This window comes from Bubalus kerabau, chromosome 21, assembly GCF_029407905.1.
Source record: "Bubalus kerabau isolate K-KA32 ecotype Philippines breed swamp buffalo chromosome 21, PCC_UOA_SB_1v2, whole genome shotgun sequence".
NCBI classification, from domain to species: Eukaryota; Metazoa; Chordata; class Mammalia; order Artiodactyla; family Bovidae; genus Bubalus; species Bubalus kerabau.
In genome coordinates this window covers 60,596,407-60,616,481 of record NC_073644.1, presented here as the reverse complement: position 1 = coordinate 60,616,481, position 20,075 = coordinate 60,596,407, and the positions used below count along the sequence as shown (strand labels likewise).

The following is a 20,075-nucleotide window of genomic DNA, read 5'->3' as shown; positions in this document are numbered from 1 at the left end:
AAGACTTAAAATCTAGGCAAAACACATCCTGTGAAGTTGAGCAGAAATGTATACAACAGGGAAGATGCCATGATTGCAAAAACTGTTAAGTGCAATCTTTCTTTCCCTTCAATTTCAGATGCAATAAGTATTAGTGCTAATGATGATCAAGGATTTGTCATAATAATAAAAATTGGTCAAGGTCAAACATTAAGTTGAGCATGCTAAAATCACATAACATTTTTTCCTCCAAAACAAGAAACAAATTTACATAAAATTTATTTTTAACGTGTATACTAATACCTCTCCAGGCAATTCTGGTCTGCCTCCCAATCAGAACATTCATTTTAAGTCCTATATAATTATTAACACCCTTTACATGTCCATATTTGCTGCTAGCTATGAAAACTAGTGGGAAAGTGGAAACAAATTATAGCCAGGTCTTGAGTCAAGGGAGCTGTCTTTAAAGAGAAGCTACAGAAGCTCAGTGGGTTAAGAGTTATTAAGCCTGTTAGTAATGGAAAGGGCTCCTTTCTGCCCACCCAGAAGAGTTTTTCCTATGTTCAGGAGATACAGGTCACTTGAATACAGCTTTGGGGACCAAATTAAGTTTTTAAAAAAGGAACTGCTAATGTTTAGATCAAGTAGGCATATCAGAATTGGCATTCACTTGGATGGAAAAGCAAAGCAACGGAGTTTTTAGCATTTCAGAGACTTTGGTGGCAGTGACCACTCTCTGTATTGGAAATCCACTCTCCTTGGGCAATCTGCTAGGACATTTTAATGTCTCATGTGTATGGTAAGTAGATTTTGCACAGGAAAAACTCTTCCTTGGTAGCTCAGATGATTTTAAATAAAAGCCGAGAGAGCCAACTGGTGGCTGGAAACGAGTGTGGGTTACCGGCGGGAGATGAGCCTGCTCCGCAACTGCATCAGTGACACTGCAGGACCTCAGCCGGGAGGACGGCTCTCGCTGCTGCAGGAGGAAAGCGCACAGAGCATCAGGAACACACACGCCGAGAAACAAGCTTCCCTGGTTAAAAACCTGACCGCCCAAGCCTACTGACTGCTCTTTAATATTAGAAGGTAATTCAATGAAACACCATATTTTTGGAGTAATGAACATAATCCTTTAAGTCATCAAGTATCTTTCATTGTCATTCTCAAGTGTCTCGAGCATAACAGCCAAAAATAAGAGGCCAAAACATGAAAGGGGATGCCACAGGTAATGCTGCTCCATTGATGGAAAAAGAAGCTTTGAGAAGCAACCTCTGGGTAAATTCCAGTGGAACAGGAATAAAGGAAACGATACTAACCTAATAGTTATTAAACATTTATTGACTATTCTTATCACTGACAAAGAAGCCGTTGGATTCTATTTCTAGGGGAACTCACATATAATCTTAGGCTTCTTCTGAAGGGCTAGGTATTAATACTTTCAGCTTCTGAATGGAGATGAAGTTGTTCAGAACAGGAATGAAGGAAAATAGGTGAGGTTAAGCTAAAAAACAATCTAGAGCATAATGTATAATATGTTCCTCTCACTTACTTGCATAGGTCTATATGGCTTTACAAAAAACAGACTAACAGATCAGCAGCAGGTCACACACACAAGTCAGGGGTCAAATGAGCAACAGGTCTGCACATGGGACAAGTCTGCCGCATCTCCTCACTTATAATATTTCCCAGTGAGGAAAACGGGGTAAGGTCCAAGACAGGCTCTGGTGGTAAATAGGAGGCTTTTCAAGTCTTTCCACATGGTTAGCATGAAGGATTCGTTCTTTAGTAAAAGTTCATGCTGTTGTCCTTGAATACAGAGTGATTCTGACAAGCAAAACTGGAGACGAATCTCCTCTTTCCTAAATACTTAATAGTTGAACTGGACTCAACACAAAATAATTCTGTCACTTATACTTCCATCTTAAAGATATTTTATGAACCTAGAATGAAGAAGTTCCCTATTACAAGTAACTGAAATGATGGTTTTCACTTGGTAGACTAAAGGGATACCATTGTTATGGTTCTGGCAGCACTTATTCCCTTTTACAAGGTTTTAAATACATGACTTCCATGCTTATGCTGTTTCCACAGCAACAGTTTTATCAGTTCAAATACCCCATGTATGCAAACTCTTTGTTTCCCCCTGTCCCTTTAGTACTACATTTACATCTCAGAGTTATTTCTCTTTCTGAAAGATACTCATAGAATTTTAATACAAAAGCACATTAACTGAGTAGTCCCTGTAACTCCTGATGGGGCCAATGGTATCTTTTAAAACAAAAACACACAGCTGAAGGAGTGACAGTCTAGTGAGTACCTACTAACTTTTACATTTTATGCAGCCCTCCTGTTCGTTTACACGTGATGCGGCTGTAATGAAGATTCTTCTTCTAGGACGCCATTTTCAGCTGAGGGACTACCATCCTTTACTGCAGTGAATCTGCTGGCTCAGCTTCTCGAGAAACACTGAGACTGCACTGCTTCTCAATTTTATGTGCAAGCAAGAATTTTCTATGGGCTTTTCCTGCAGTTTTGTGTTGTCAAACACAGGTCTTCATGGCTGATTCTGCTGACTCTCAATGGGGCTTGGCCCCACCTCAAGTGTCTAGAACGAATCTGCTTGACAGCTGAGAACTCAAGTTCAAATGCTACGCTAGTGGCCGTGTCACAATTTCACAGCCTCTCTCTGGGACTTACAAGATGTCTTCTGTCTCCCATCCTAACCTGTCTTGGATGGATCACTTAACCATCATGCCTTCACCTGTGAAATGAGAATGATAAAGCACGCAGAGTATGATGTATGAGATCAATGTGGAGGCCCAATGGCTCTCAGGTCCCACTGCGAAATACCAACTTGTGATGAAGGTACTGTTTCAGGACTCTTTTGCTGGGAAAAGAAATTCTATGAGATTAATGTTTAATAATACAGAAGTCATAGACGAGTTATCTATGAATCAAGAAAGCGCTTCACCTGCTTGGGCTATGTTTGGTATAGTTTTGCTTCTCCCATGGAAGAAGGAACTTGGAAAATGTCAGAATTATTTGGGGGCTAGGAGACCTTGGTCATTATTCACAAACAAGATTCTCTGAAAAGTGACAACAACAAAAAATGATAAATACATTCGCTCAACTTCTCAAACAAGACCATGACTTACAATCAAAGACCCAAACTGCTCGCCGTTGGAGTCGGGAGTGACCTGCAGCCTTCTGCTCAGCTCCTCGGACAGCTCCTGGGGGCTCGTCCGGGACACGGGCGAGGCTGGTGGCGGGGGCAGCGCCAGGCTGAGCGAATCTCCGCTCATGTTCACTTCCTCTGAAATGGTCTCCCAAGGCTGCCGGGGAAGAGACGCTGTGGTGAGTGCTGGAACGAGGGACCCTCTTGTCCCCGCCATGGTAATAACCATCCTAACTATCGTTCACATTTACTGAGTGCTAAGGAGGCACTCGGTCTTCCCAGCATCCTTAAGGAAGATAAGGCTCCTAGCCTGATTAACAGATGAGGAAACTGAGGCCGAGGGAGTAACTGGTGCCAGGGGACAGTGATCCAAGCAGGCCTGGCTCAAGGGGCTGTGCTCTCAACCCGTTTGTAACAGCACCTCTCTGAGCAGTGGCTTGCTTCTAGACTCGATACTACCTGCACAGGTTAAAAAATATCCTCAGGAATTTACCATTTTCATGAATTTTCTTTTACTCTAACCATTGAGGATTCACAATGAAAATAGCAGAGATGCTATAAACTGTTAGTAAGCACTGGTATCAAGTAACTTTTCGTGAATTTAATACGGCATCATTCATTTTGCTTTTCCAGTTTTGATCACTGGAACATTTTGTGAATGATCTGCCTAACATAAGAATGGATTTCCAATAAGTAAACCGAGTTGTTAAGGCAGTACTGAAGTTACGGCAATTACTAATTTGTTGTTCAATTTAGACATATTTTCCCCAGAGATTTGTCATAAGCATTTAAGGGTGAACTTATGAACATTTATGTTCACCCCAATTTGTATTTTCTTGGTAATAACCTATTTCACCATGTCAAAACTACTCAAAATTATATTTGGTACCCAAAGAAGTTACAGGGCAGGGTTCCATCAACTGCTCAAAGATGATTACCATGTTGCTGTTTAATAAGATATGCTTAGACTCTGGGGAAAAATAAAAGTATAAAGTGAAAATACATTAAGATTAATTAAGTGCTAAAAAATGTCATGCACTTTCGTAGTGATGTAAATTATGCGTGCTCGAAGATGGCCTCTAGAAGCCCTTTCTAAGTTAGTAAATACCCCAATGGTCCTCAACTAACTAGCCGACTGTGCTCTTTTCCTTCAGACAGCCTTTACTGAGACAACACCGGGAGCCCACAGACAGGGGGTGCTATAGGGGTGAGCAGGCGGGGCCGCACCTCGCGGCCCGCCCCGCCCTGGAGCCCGCGGACAGGGGGTGCTGTCGGGGGGTAAGCAGGCGGGGGTCTGCAGGGAGTGAGCAGGCGGGGCCGCACCTCGGGGCCCTCCCCTCCCTCGCTGGGCTCCGGCTCCAGGTCCTCGCTGATATGTCTGCGCGAGCGGAAGCGGCGATGCGCGGCCTCCTGGTTGATCTGCCGGATGTTGCTGTCGGACTCGGACGACACGTCCCTGGGCGCACATGGAGCGAGGGGGCGAGACAGAGAACCGGTGTTGATACCTGGCCCTTCAACCCAAGCCCGACACTCACCCAGGGCCCGACATGGAACACAGCGTCAGTGCTCTCCCGTTCAACCCTGAGAATCAGCTGGCCACTCAAAGGAGAACCTGCCAACATCTCTTGGCTGGAGTATACTTCCAGGTCGGCTTCATTGAAATAAACACAGTTTTTAAATGCCTCTGCCACAGTATTTTTGAGTATCTTTCAGGGATATACTGTAGCATGTACTTTATGGTGTTTAAGAAAGATGAGAAATCAAAGTCCTCCATCCAGCTGCCCCATGAGAAGCGAGGCTTTCTGAAGGAGAATGACAGGCGAGCTCACCCTCGTGGCCAGTGGCGACCCCTCAAGGAGTCCAGCAATGACAAGGCCCCAACTTTTGGTCATCAGCAATCAACCAGTAAGTACAGTGTAAATTCAAAGCTGGGGTCTGGAGGACACATTCCGGATTCAACATGAACTTTTTCAGCCACTGCGGGTTTCATCTTGACAGAACCTCACAATCATGACACTTTTTAAACTCACTTTTAAACTCCCATTAAACTCTATTTTAAAATTCACACAAACATCAGGCAATTACCTCCCAAATCAACTAGGATCTGAAGAACACTGTAACTTCATAGTCTTTTTTTTTTTTGTCATGTAACTCTTAATTTAGGATTTGAAAAGCACTGATTCCATCTTTAAAACTTCTGCAGTAAATTACAGGCAATTCTCCTTTGGGAGAAATATTACTTGGAGGCTTTTAAAGTAGAGGTTTAAATGTCAAAATGTTTTTCAGAGAAAACGCTTACAGACTCTTTCAATAAGACACCATGATGTTGCAAATTAATATTTCACAGTAGCTGAAAACATTATTTCAGATTAACTGAAATCCAGTATTAATCAAAGGCCCTCATTATAGATTCTCCTTCAAACACAGGTTTTAAGACATTCTAATGCAGTCTCAGACATGCTATTCCCCCAAAAGAGCCTACTGGGCCCTGTAATAGTGAACAGCCTGCGATAAGCAGCACTATTTGCAAATAAATAGGTGACTCTTTATCACCAGCTTCTAAGAGTCTGAATAGTTCCACCAAAAATCTTCACAAGTTTTAGCTTTACTGGTAAAATGACAGTAAGAGGTTGGCTTCTATTTAATCTATATTAAATCAATAACTCTTAATAAAGATCTAAATGACGTTTTGCTGTGTGTACACAACCGATACATAAATTCTTAAAACCTCTCAGAAATACCTATTTTGCATATTTTATAGCTGTATTAAACTATATCTGAAAAAAATGACATAATTAAGGCCACAAAGAAGCTAATTAAAATCAAGGGACACACAAGTATACTAATACAATTTATGAAACTATCAAAACAGAATGATAAAAAAATAACACTCTCTTAGATATGTTCGAGAACATAATATTATCTTTAGGATTTTACATGGCTACAGTGATTTTTACAGGATATTCAATTCAATTTCACTTTATAATGGCTTTATTTAAAAGCACTATATATAAAAGTTTTATGAAAATTTTATATCTTCACTTGAAATATCAGTTGTCAGTCAACAGCACATGCGTGTTCTGGGTTGTAACACTTGAATTGTTACAGGGATTTCGGAGACATTGAGGAGAATAAGGTTTAATATTACTGTATCTGCATTTTCTCTCTGAGAAGTATATAAAATTCTATTATTCTAAAAAGGCTTTTTTTTTTTTTTAAGGGGTGTTTAAAATCAATTATGTTAATCCTCCTTATCCAACATGCTCAAATAATTAGTAATCAGTGTGAACTAGAAACAACTAAAAAGCATAAAGAAGAAAGACACCTCTGATTCTGAAATTCCAAGTCTGGGCTTTTTTATGGTCTTTAGTGACGAAATGAAAATATTCATACAAGGGAGGCCTTTGGCCCTTAATTAAGCAATTGAATGAGAGGGTTGATGAAACTGACAGGAAGTTTAAATGGTCACTAATGGGAAAATGAACATTTAAAAATAGGTCTGAGCTGACAAAACAGAAACATGATTTTACTGGGGGCAGGGAAAAAAAACTTAAGGAGTGGCTCTTTCAATTTTCTTCATTCATTAATTTCACATATATATTTTTCATTTGACTGTCACAGGAAATATACAAATTAATAAAGACAAGAAAAACCATACATTTATCAAATTCAGTGCCAGTTAAGATCAGTGTATCGGATCATTTACATCCTATCAGTGACTGTCAGTGACAAATGATAACCTGAGTCATCAAGAGATGATTAAATGATTGCTAAGATGGGAGAAGTAAAGTGGTTTAGAAAGAAGTACTAAAAAGAGTTAAAATGAGTGTTTCACAAGTTCATCTTCATTTATAGTCTTAATACGATTCCTTCATCATGTTTTTGAACTTCTGCTTTTAACAGTAAAAAGTTTATAGTTTACATTTAAATAGGACAAGGACAAATCTAAAATTAAAGGTGTTTTAAAAAGCCACCATCTGACCTGAGAGGCCTGGGGGAGTGTTCCGTGGTCACCTTCTGTCCTAATCTCTGCATCCAGTACCTGACAGTTCACTAAACCACGCGTCTATACCCACTTTCAGAAACGACTCATCTGCAGTCACTCATTCAGTTAAAAGCTCCTACTTTGTGTCAGGTGCTAGGGGTTGATCTGTGAAGAGGAAACCACAGTCCCTGCTCACACAGGCAGTAAGAGAATTATGTGCTCTGTGTCCTCTTGGGAAAGCGTCTAGCTTTCAGACAGACTGGGACAGAGAGGCCTGGCTCTCCCAGAGGAAGGGACAGGAGGCTGGCATCTGAAGGTTGCTGGGGGGAGAGGCACATTCTGGTTTTGTGTTTTTGGAGGGGACTGAGAGGCAGCAGACCCACAGGGCTCAGGAGAGAAAGTCCTCAAGGGCAGCCTGCATGGTCAGAGGCTCTGTGTTGATGACCGTGGGCGGCAAGAGGCAGGGAGGGCAGAACCCTGTGAGAACAGTCTGAGGGCACCGGGGTGCTGAGGAGGACTTGGTAGGGCCTGAAGTCTGGGTAAGCAAACGGTAAGCACTGAGACTCCCCAAGAGGGCCACCATTCTCTGTAAAATGCAACCATCACTTCATTATCTGACTTCCTCAGGTCAGATATAGCCTTTGAATAAAGACACTTGCTAATACCCGCCCCCGCCCCCATCCCTGGAATGCTTGTAGGATTCTGTGAAAACTGATTTATGAAAAAAAAATCATTTTTCAATTAAAACAGCACTTTAAAATCATCTGGAGGGCTTGAGGGCTCTGGTCAAGCCAAATCAAGTTAAGGACAAAGAACCTCAAATTCTCAAATGGTTCAACAGGAGGTTATCATGGAAACCGACCCTTTTCCCTCATCTGCGTTTTCTCTTGCTTTCTAGACGTCGTTCCTGATGGGAAAGAGGCAGCCGGTAAGTTGGACCCAGAGCTCTGCAAATGTCCCTTCTGGTGAGCCAGCTGTGCAGACCATCACGTCACTGACATCTCCCTAAACTACACATGAACCTGAACTTGGAAGAACCACAGTTTCCCAATTTGTTTCTGGACTCCTGAGGAGCCAGCATTTACATAAGTTACAGCTTCTGTTTTGGTTCAGTTCTACAGGATACTGAAGGTGGTGTGTTTAAAAAAACGTATGAAGTGTTCCTTAGGGATTTCTCCATTAGTTTCACCACTCTCTGAGGCAGAGAAAGTAAAAACTGTTCCCACTTACCCCCCAGAGACTTTGGTTTGCATAATTATTCATGACAGTAAACATTTCTCTCTATATATCTTGGTTACTAGTCTCTGTGAGCTCCTAGTGGTCACTTTTTTCTTTTTTACAGAGATCACATGACACTAGGGTCCCCATAAAGTGTTATTTTCAGATACTGATCTTTAACAAAGGTAGATAAAGGTACTTTGCTCAGGGTGTTGCTACCAAGAATCTTGATCACTACATGTAACCAAGTCCAAGGTGGTTACTTTTTTTCTTAAACTACAAATAACTAGAATAGTCAAATGACTTAAAACAGTTTTAACAGCTTTGGTCATTGATTAAAGGGAAATAGTAAAAACAAATAAATTAATTAAAAATCCAACGAAACCATTTCCATTTATATTTCTATATGGAAAAAATTATTACAAAGAAGAGTTTGACATCATCTGGATGTTGGGATACTATGCTGTCCCGGCAGCAATGAGCTGGTGCTCATGCTGGGTGATCCAAAGCTGACCACGGGTGCCTGACATTAACGAGAACCCACTCAGGGGCTTAGGAAGGACTGGCCTTCACTGTTGCGGGTTCTGCAAGCTTTTCCTCTAAATCAAACACCACCTAGACTAGACTTCTTGGCAACCCTTCCCACCCCCTAGTCTTATGCAGACTACCATTGCCATTTCTAAAGACAAAAGGGTTATTGACAACACCATCCATCACCTCGCTAACACTTGTTCAAAAACCATCATCAGCAAATTTCCTTCAGAGTCTGGGTTAAAGAGAAAATTATCTCACCTGATATACTTGCCTGTATACTGAAAATTATACAATTTACTGATAATTACTTCCTTGTCTTGTCTGCCGGGGAGCTCACCTTTTTTAGGATAGCCTTTTCCTTTTACATTTTTAGTACCTGTTTTTGTCTTTTATTGTATATTAATAGTTTTAGGTCTTGCTCTATACTATCATTTAAAAACAAGCTGCTTCAAATCCTTTTTTACAGTCATGAGGTTTAATTAGTGTTTGCTATTATTAAGCCAAAAATTGTCCAGTGAAAAAAATAATAATCAATTCACTGTGTCCCTGAGGCTGGCAAGGGACTAGAACGAGGAGTATTACAAACTGTGAGTTAGCAACCCTCCCACCTGCTTCTAATGATATCACAGGGGTGATCTATAAATTTCTCAAAAAGGAAAAAAAAAAAGTTTTGAGAGGGTTTCTAAATCAAATAATTATGGAATAAAACTCCAAAAGTTAAAGAGGAAATGGTACAGTCAGTATGTTTGCTGAAACTGAAGAAGGGAGCAGAGATGTAATCACCATGCATTAAGCTAAACCTAAGAAAAATGACCTTGGTTTTACATCTCATAAATCTACATAAAGATGACATGCAAAATAAATTAGTGCATATTCACAGCAGGAGACCATGATATGGAGGCCAGAGCTTCTTTATAACCTGATAGGTTTTGGTAAGTTCTCACACCCTCTAACTACACCAAGAGGATTCCCGCCGCAATGCACAATCACGGGCTTCCACTGGAGGAAGACGTGCCTCCCAGCTTTGTCCCACAGAGCTGCTGTGTGGGCACCTGTCTGCAGAGCGTGGGGACGTGCTCGAGACCATGGTCGGCACTCACATGAGGCTGGGCCGGTGCCACTGGGTGGTCCGGTTGTTGTGGTTCACGTAGTACGTGCGGCCCAGGTTGTCCACCTTTTCTTCCCACCCGGGGGGCAGCGGAGGCGGGGGCAGCTCCTCCTGGTGCTGAGAAGCCGAGTCATTGGAGTCAACGACTTCCCACCCGGGCTGTGGGGCAGAAGAGAGGGAGGGGCGTCAGGCTGGTTCGCTGGTTCCAGGGCATCCGTGCCCTGCGTCCTGGCTCCCGTGGGCTCCAGCAGTGGCTTCGTGCGCCATGTTTCAAGCAATTCTCAAAACAAGGCGGAAAAAATGTCAATTCGAAGAGAGTCACAAAAACGCTCTGAGCCATGGCCAACGAACTGCACTGCCCTCCCCAAGGATGGTGGTGAGGGTCGTGACATGGACGGGGATCCAAGCAGCCCCTCACGTTACCCAAGTCCCGTTACGCTCTTTCATAGTTCGTGTTTGTTATTTTGACCTGATGGCCTCTGGGGCTGTACAAAGCCATGCCGGTCATATGGGTCATGCTACAGCTGTCCTCCTTTCAACACCTCCGGAAGGTAGGAGGGAGCTGGGAAGAGGAGCCTCACAGCACGTGCGTTCTTGCAGATGCCATGGGCGGGCCACCAGGAGGCCTGGGGTGCTCTTGCTCCCCAGGGAGGACCACGGGAAGGTGGCCCCTGGAGGAGGGGGAGCTCCCTGATGCCCCTCTAGGGAGGACGAGCACGCACGGCGGCCAAGAACAGCCTGGAAGCTGCCTCTTCCTACTTGGCCATTCCCCACCTGCTGCCGCCGTGTCAGCAGCCTTCACAGTCCCCGAGTCAGAGGTACTTTTTGCAACACATATTTTCGGCATTAAGTATTCCTTCCTGACATCCCCTAGTAAAGTCACTGGAAAATTAACTAATTCACAGTTGGAAGGCTGGAGGAGTGTTAAAAAAAAATTCCTTGGATTCGAGATAAAAATGTGTGGATGTGCTTATGAAATCTTAACAGTCAAGACTACCTACCACCCACTTCAGTCCTTCTCCCAGAGACAGATGAAGCCTGCACATGAAATAGTGCTTGGAAATATGACCTCTGGGTCTGGGGGGGCGGGTGCAGTTACTTGCCCATAATGCATTATTCGCACACCATGTATATGCAACAGCTGCAAACAGATGTGCGAATAGGCCACAGAGAGGTCTCGTGAACAGACATTCTTGGAACAACACGAGAATGTGTCTAATGAAGCAGCACCGTCTGGAGCCTGTGCTGCGAAGGTCCGATAGGACCCACGGTAGACCTGTGTGACAGCAAAGTTAAAAGGTGGTGTTTTCTATTTTAAATTGCCAAGAGGGAACAAAAGAAACTTCCCCTGAACAGCTAACTGCGGAATGGCCTATCTAGAGGAGAGCGTTTCTAATGCATGCGCTCACCTGCAGGCCAAGCAAGTGAGAGACTTGGAACAGCCTCTACATCATTCACCCACTTTGAAGCAATTCCAAGTGCTACAGGGAATTTACTAAGCACTGAAAGTCCAAAGAAATAAGAAAATTAAATATGTGGGGGAGAATTTCACACAGTGGTGGGGCTGTTAATAGAACAGGGGTTAGAGCAGTTCATAAAAAGGCACCTCTTCAATGATTAGTGTTATAAGGTAAAATGAAAAGCTTAACTTTTTTTTTTTTTTTTTTTGGTAAAAGCAAACACATTGGTAGATCCGTGGAAGATGCAGACTCATGAACACATTTAAGTTCCTTCATATTTATAAACATTTAGTTCCTTAAATTATAAAACCTTCATGTAAAATATCCACATGCTCTTAGGGAAGGAAAACAAACCACGGCCAGGAGTGCCTAGCTTACCTCCATCTCATCCCGCTGCTCACTGTTCTCTTCATCTTGGCCTCCGTTTTTGGGCATGTAGGCCATTTTCAATCGCAAAAATCCCTTAACCCGAGATTTATGACTGCATGATGGAAGAAAAATTTGTTACAAAGGATGTGACTTGGTTTGACACTTCGTATTTATGATGCTTTAAACAGACGTAATCAGTTAATATGTTGAAATCTTCCTCAGAGAAAACCAAGGCCAAAGCATAAAGAATGACTTGCAGCCTAAAAGCCTCACCTTCTTGGCCGGAGGAGAAAGTCCTTAAATGTGTAGGGTCGCTCCATGGTTGGGTCTTCTGTCTAAAGGAAGAAAAAGTAAGTTTCGATGCTCCCGAGGGTCTCGTATGTCGCATCCACCCACCCGGACTACCGAGAACACACCTGCATGCTTTAGAACGCGCTCGGCAAAGACAGAGCTGGCTCCTCAGACAGTGCTGACAATTAATCACACACTTCATAGGTCACAGAACTTTATCTCCTTAAGACCCGCTAGATGTCACTATCAACACCCATTTTTTAGGAGCCAACCCCAGCCTTCCACAAATTTGCAAAATTATAGCTGTTACTGCCAAGTGTAATTTCTAACTGCTGGGTGCAGGCCTCAATCTCATGCTGCTGATTAACTCTGGAGAACCAGGGGTCACTGGTGCCTGCCTGCCTGTCCCTTGTGATTCAAGAAATCTAAGAGTGAGGTTAACAGGAAAATATGCAAGATCAATCTGTGAATGCAATTTTATTTTACTTTAACATTAAAATATGTCCTCAGCCTCAGAAAACTGAAAGAGCATCTCCTCCACAGAGACTGTCCTAGGTAGCATCATCCATCAGCCTTTTGCTGGTGCTTATTTCAAGATGCTATGAACGTAATTGTGGTATTTATTCATTTAAAATAGAAATCAGTATTTTGTTGTACAAAATCAGAGGTCAAAGCCAAGTAGGAAAAGAAATGTTCCTATCTCATTAATTTAAAAATACACCAAGTGGGCTTTATTCCAGGGATGCAAGGATTCTTCAGTATTCACAAATCAATCAAAGTGATACAGCACATTAACAAACTGAAAGATAAAAACCATATGATTATCTCAATAGATGCAGAGAAAGCCTTTGACAAAATTCAACACCCATTTATGATAAAAACTCTACAGAAACCAGGCACAGAAGGACCATACCTCAACATAATAAAAGCCATATATGACAAACCCACAGCAAACATTACCCTCAATGGCAAAAAATTGAAAGCATTTCCTCTAAAATCAGGAATAAGGCAAGGCTGCCCACTCTTACCACTACTATGCAACATAATTTTGGAAGTTGTAGCCACAGCAATCAGAGAAGAAAAAGAAAGAAAAGAAATCCAGATTGGAAAAGCAGAAGTAGAACTGTTTGCAGATGACATGATCCTCTACATAGAAAACCCTAAAGACACCACCAGAAAATTACTAGAGCTAATCAACGAATATACTGAAGTTGCAGGTTATAAAATTAATACACAGAAATCCCTTGCATTCTTATACACCAACAATGAAAAAACAGAAAGAGAAATTAAGGAAACAATCCCATTCGCCACTGAAATGAAAAGAATAAAATACTTAGGAATAAATTTACCTAAAGAAACAAAAGACCTATATATAGAAAACTATAAAACACTGATGAAAGAAATAAAAGAGGACACAAATAGACGGGGAAATGTAGCATGTTCGTGGATCGGAAGAATCAATATAGTGAAAATTGTATACTACCCAAAGCAATCTATAGATTCAATGCAATCCCTATCAAGCTACCAATGGTATTTTTCACAGAACTAGAACAAATAATTTCACAATTTGTATGGAAACACAAAAAACTTCAAATAGCCAAAGTAACCTTGAGAAAGAACGGAACTGGAGGAATCAAGCTTTCTGACTTCAGACTGTACGACAATGCTACTGTCATCAAGACAGCATGGTACTGGCACAAAGAGAAATGCAGACCAACGAAACAAAATAAGGACGCCCAGAGATCAATCCACGCTGTTATGGACACCTCATCTTTGACAAAGGAGGCAAAAATAGACAGTGGAGAAACGACAACCTCTTTGACAAGTGGTGCTGGGAAAACTGGTCAATCACGTGTAAAAGAATGAAACTAAAAATTTTCTAACGCCATATACAAAAACTCAAAATGGGTTAAAGATCTAAATATAAGACCAGAAACTATAAAACTCTTAAGAGGAAAATATAGGCAGAACACTCTCTGACATAAATCACAGCAGGATGCTCTATGACCCACCTCCCAGAGTAATGGGAAATAAAAACAAAAATAAACAAATGGAACCTAATTAAACTTAAAAATTTATGCACAACAAAGGAAACTAGAAGCAAGGTGAAAAGGCAGCCTTCAGAATGGGAGAAAATAATAGCAACTGAAACAACTAACAAAGAATTAAACTCCAAAATATACAAGCAGCTCAATACCAGAAAAACAAACAACCCAATCAGAATGTGGGCCAAAGAACTAAACACGCATTTCTCCAAAGAAGACATACAGATGGCTAACAAACACATGAAAGATGCCCAACATTGCTCATTATTAGAAAAATGCAAATCAAAACCACAATGAAGGATCATCTCACGCTGGTCAGAATGGTCGTCATCAAAAGGTCTACAGATAATAAAGGCTGGAGAGGATGTGGAGGAAAGGGAACCCTCTTACACTGTTGGTGGGAATGCAAACTGGGATATCCACTATGGAGAACAAGGTGGAGATTCCTTAAAAAACTGGAAATAGAACTCCCATACAACTGAGGAAATACACACTGCACACACCCCAAGGAAACAAGAATTGAAAGAGACACATACACCCCGGTGCTCGCTGCAGCACTGTTTACAATGGTCGGGCAAGGAGACAGCCTGGATGCCCACCGGCAGACGGATGGATGAGCAGGCTGTGGTACACGCACACAACGGTGTCACTCAGCCAAAAAAACAACACCTTCCAGTCAGTTCCAATGAGGTGGATGAAACTGGAGCCTATTATACACAGTGAAGTAAGCCAGAAAGAGAAACACCAGTAGAGTATATTAACACATATATATGAAACTTGTAAAGATGCTAACGACAATCCTATATGAAAGGCAGCAAAAGAGACACAGATGTAAAGAATAGAGAGTTTTTGACTATGTGGGGGAAGGCGAGGGTAGGATGATTTGAGAGAATAGCATCGAAACATGTATATTACGATATGTAAAACAGATGACCAGTCCAAGTTTGATGCATGAAGCAGGACACTCAAAGCCAGTGCTCTGGAACAACCCAGGGGGACCGGGTGAGGAGGGAGGAGGGAGGGGGTTCCGGATGGGGGACACATGTGCACCTGTGGCTGATTCGTGTTGATGTATGGCAGAAACCACCACAATGTTGTAACGTAATTAGCCTCCAATTAAAATAAACTAATTAAAAAATTATGTAGTAAGGGTAGACCACAAGTTATAATATTTTCTAGAATTACTATGTAGACTTTTATATACCTTGCAGCCTGAGTTGGATGTAATTGTGTGTAAGAGCAGGGACAGATCTAGGTTCAAAGCCTGGTTATAGTGCTAATAACGCTGTTGCTTACTCTCTTTTAACTTCAGTTTCTTTGTCTATAAAATGGAAATGTTCATGCTTATTATTAGAATTTTGTGACGCTTGAGTGAGTCAATGTATGTAAATCCACAGTGACTGGTATGTTCAAACATAGCAACTATTATCAGTAGGAATAAAACTAATATTTTTATTGAAATAAATATAATAATATTATTTCAAAAAAATAAAAATATTACATGCAGTAAAACTTCAAATACCTAGGCTCCTTAATTAAACACAATTTAAAATATCTTTGCAGCAAGAGGGACACACCACAGCAAAATGATTTATTATAAATCAGAAGGGCATATGTGTGCATTTATATTTGTAATATTATCTTTTATATCATTCTCTGCTTTAAACTTTCAATGCTTCCTAGTCTGCTTATAATAGGCTGAAAATTCTTCCTTATGGACCTACGAGGTTAAACGTGGTCTGGTTCTTCACTATCTCTCATCTCATTGGGAACCAGTCTCTGCATTCACCCCCGACTCCACTGGGAGACGGTGAAGGACAGGGAAGCCTGTGGTGCAGTCCCTGGGGTCACAGAGTCGGACATGACTGAGCGACTGAACCATCACCACCCCTCCTGACCTCATCTGTCCTGCGTGCATGTCGTCTAACTCCTCCCTCACCGGTCCTTCTGCTGGACATCCCTGACTTCAGACGGCCACGGCGGTCTCTACTTTGCCATCCAAGTCCAGAATCCCAAGTCACATCCTCAGACTTCGCATCCTAAGTCACCATCACAGCCTCCCTTTCTCATCTTCAACTGTCCCGATTTAATTCCGCTATTTTATGTATTTATGCTTATTTATGTATCTACCAGTTTATCATCTTATCACCTACAGAATATTACCTTGTAAGATCAGAGACTTGGATTTGCCTGCCACTGTATTCTTGGTGCCAAGAGCACTGTCTGGCACAAAGGAAGCACGAAGTAGCTGATTAATTCACCTGATCTCCAGTAAACTGCTAAGGCCACAAAAATCCACCCTCACTAAGCAGAGTTAGCTATATTCTCAAGACTTTTTTCTGAAGTTAGACACACACACACACACACACAAAGTCAGAGCTTACAGGGACTCTAAAAACAGAACTGTCCATACACTACACAGTTTAAATGACAAACACCACACAGACTCAAGCAGTAGACATCCTAGGTCTGTGCTCTGGCTCTGCTACCTACAAAGCCACGTGGCCAAGGGCAAAGTCTTGACTTCTCTGTGCCTCAGCGCCCTCATCCACGGAGTGGGGCGGTAACAGGAGCTTATAGAATTGTCACAATTAAATCGATCAACTGAGCTGGTCCATAAAAAGTCCTCACAAGGGTTCCTGGCACACTTATCAAACGTCAGCTGTTATCATCATCAGTCAATTCCACATTTTCATGTCACTTGTGAACACTATCAATTCAGTGCTCTGCAATAAAGACAGGGCATTAGAAGATGAGAATTCACCTCCATGGAAATTCTCCAGCATGAACAAGATGGTCATCTCTGACAACAGGATTCTTCCTGGCACTATTCAGTTCCTGCTGGATCCCAGTCCCTGGAGAAACGCCCAGGGAAGACTCCCTGAGAGTGTTGCTGGGAGAAAGCCACCTCACACAGCTTGATGCTAACAGCGCCAGTGGCCAAAATAGATGCCTCCTCTACCCCCACCCCAGGCCGCGAGCATTCAAAAAAAGCTTTTGGTTACACAGCAATTTCACCTTATAAAGATTTATTGCTTTAAACAGAACTGCAGTTACTTGACATATATGTAAATGTGAAAAATAACTTTGTGGGCAAGTGGAAGGGAATGGCCTTATCAGGACCCTAGACTCAAAAGAGGGATGCAATAGCTAAAAGCACCCAAGCCTCAGACTGAGCCCCTCTGCCCCCCTGACTGCACCACAGATCAATGTTGGAGACCTCTGGTCTGGTCAGCCTGCAGATCACTGTGCAAGTCACCGACCTCTGTGCGCCCAGGGGTCCCCACCCGTAAAATACAGGGAATGGACAAATGGTCTCTCAAGTCCCTCTAAGCTCTGAATACTGAATTCTGTACACGTGAGACAGAACCATCACCCTGGTACCAGCTGGAATTATAAGAGGGGTGTTCATCATTTGAGTCCCTTCCAGTACAATTAAGATGACAAATAGTGCTGCCATCCCGACGCTGCCTCACTGTAGGAAAGCTAGAAATTCAAGGTAGCCCTGGTTGCCTGGAGTGGCACCTGACTAATATAAGAGAAATTCGTGTTTTGAAACAGCTCTCTCTACCTCAGTGTGTTTTCCACAGATAGAGATTTTGCGTCTAGGAGGGGTGATGGGAAAGGGCTCAAAGGACAGGGAAGACACTGATAGAAGAATCAAGACAAGTTTCAGAGGTGTAAATGGCAAACACCTGCCAGAAATGTCATTCTGTTGTTAATACAAGTCTTGGAGCTATTTTTGTCTTCTAAGTAATTATTAAGGAGAAGTCATAAAATATTGTCTGAACTTTTGGGGAATGACACACAGAATTTAATTAACATGCAAAAAATGATACTGTTTCTTAAAAAAAGGTCAGAATAGGATAGTTATAGCTAAGGTCACTTTTGGTGATGCACTGGAGAAATAAAATAGAGGAGCTTTGTTTCAGCTGCAGTACAGACATCAGGAGAGCACAGCCTCTACCTCCACCACGTGTGTTGTGCTGCCCAAGTCTCCCAGGCAACACACACGTCGTCATGGTCGCAGTGCCTCTGCTTAGTGAGCGCCACGGACAGCTAATGCCAGCTAGTGCCATGGGCAGCGAAGACGCATTTTCACAGAGCTGGATGGAAACCTGGCATCATCTACATGAATACTCTCATCTTATAGGTGAGACAAACAAGAGTCCCATAAAGGATTACTAACTTATTAAGGCTACCAAGGCAACCTACCCATCTCCAGGCTCCAAGTCAACTATTCCTGAGAGATCTTTTAAAGCTTGACATTTGGAGACTTCTGTGAATAGGAATCTATGTTTTCTTAATTTTCAGATCTGCATAAAAGGTCAGACGACTAACCTCATTTACTCTCCCTGTTCCCTCTCTTTTACTCACTCCCAACCTCAACAGTGGGCTTCCCAGATGGCGCTAGTGGTAAAGAACCTGCCTGCCAATGCAGGAGATGCTGGTTGGATCCCTGGGTCCGGAAGATCTCCTGGAGGGAGCACGGCAACCCACTCCAGTGTTCTTGTCTGGAGAATGCCATGGGGGGGAGGGGCTAAGGTCCATAGGGTTGCAAAGAACTGGACACAACTAAAGCGATTTAGCATGCATGCACACTCAATAGTAAGTAAAACGGAAAAAAAAAATATTAAAGATGAGTGGCATATTTGGAACAGAAGCCAAGGAAACAGAGGTCCCTACCATTTTAAACTCCCTGGGTCTATTTCCTATCCTATTTTTTCCCCCTTCCACAAATAAAACTGGCAGAACTGGCCCGAGAGCCAAGAATGAAAATGAGTGACAAGTCAAAATCATTTTCTCTCATCTGGAAGCATTTGATAAAGCACTGGGGAATTCATAATAAAAGGGGGGAAAGATGCGACTTTTCCTTCTCATTATGTCTCTTTACTCCTTCCTGTTTAAGGGCAAACATGGAGCCAACACCAGCCTCCAGGGCCACTGTGGTCACTGACGGGAGTACTGACGCTTTAACACGCAGAGTGCATCTCGGCTTCACACGGCCCTCCCGGCCTGGTCTCTCTGTTTCCAGGGGCCTCCTCTGCTTGTCTCCCTGGCAGAAGAACTCCAAGCCGGACCGTCCCAATGGCCCCCAAGGCCCAGGAGCGCACACAGTTAATTATCCAGGGAACCAACAGTGGGCAGTGGGCTGAGGAGCACTGCTGCGAGTGCTGTGAGATGCTCAAGTGCATATAACTTGGCTCGTGTGTCTACGGATGGGTCTGCTCCTAAACCAGAATAAACCGGAAGTAGGCTTGCCCTGACCCTCTGGTTTTCCTGGTAGGCTTCTCGAGGTCGGGGAATTTACAGGTGTGAGGACAGCTTAGGAGAGACGTTCCTAAGGACTTAAGAGCACGGTTCTACACTGCAATGCCAGTATCCACCAGCAGCTGTATTCAGGTAGGGGGAAAAAAACTGAATCCTGACCGATAATTCTGGCTAGTGGTAAAGAATTCACTTGCCAATGAGGAGATGAAAGAGACATGGGTTTGAGCCCCAGACTGGGAAGATCCTTTGGAGGAGGCCATCATAACCCACTCCAGTATTCTTGCCTAGACTATCCCAGGGACAGAGGAGCCTGGTCGGGGGCTACAGTCCATGGGGTTGCAAAGAGGTGGACACGACAGAAGCGATAGTACGCACACGTAAAACTTGGGTGTGAGAACCCCTCCACCCCCAGCTCTCTCCAACAGGCAGAATTATCAGCTCAGGAAAACGGAATTCAGAACCATACAGTTTTCACCTAAGCTGGGGGAATCTGGTCTGAAAGAGGGGGCCATATTGCCACATGTAGCTTCTAAATGTAAACTTTAATGACTTGAAATAAAATGATAAATTCCATTCTCTAGTCACATAGCCACATTTCAAATGCTCGACTAACACGTGTTTATGGTGATGGTGGCCCTGC

General features: G+C 42.7%; 1 protein-coding gene across 12 annotated transcripts in view; it reads right to left on the bottom strand.

The window, feature by feature from the left end:
• The window catches only part of NEDD4L (NEDD4 like E3 ubiquitin protein ligase), a 379,737-nt gene that overhangs the window by 63,567 nt on the left and 296,095 nt on the right, over positions 1 to 20,075 (bottom strand). For 10 of the 12 annotated variants that reach the window (XM_055559372.1, XM_055559373.1, XM_055559374.1 and 7 more), the window contains 6 exons: positions 12,102 to 12,163; positions 11,838 to 11,940; positions 9,992 to 10,158; positions 4,478 to 4,610; positions 3,135 to 3,311; positions 881 to 955 (listed from right to left, as the gene is read on the bottom strand). In XM_055559372.1, coding sequence (XP_055415347.1) covers positions 881 to 955; positions 3,135 to 3,311; positions 4,478 to 4,610; positions 9,992 to 10,158; positions 11,838 to 11,940; positions 12,102 to 12,163 — 717 coding nt within the window. The remainder of the gene's footprint in view (positions 1 to 880; positions 956 to 3,134; positions 3,312 to 4,477; positions 4,611 to 9,991; positions 10,159 to 11,837; positions 11,941 to 12,101; positions 12,164 to 20,075) is intronic. The other 2 variants (XM_055559369.1, XM_055559371.1) reach the window with 1 other exon arrangement.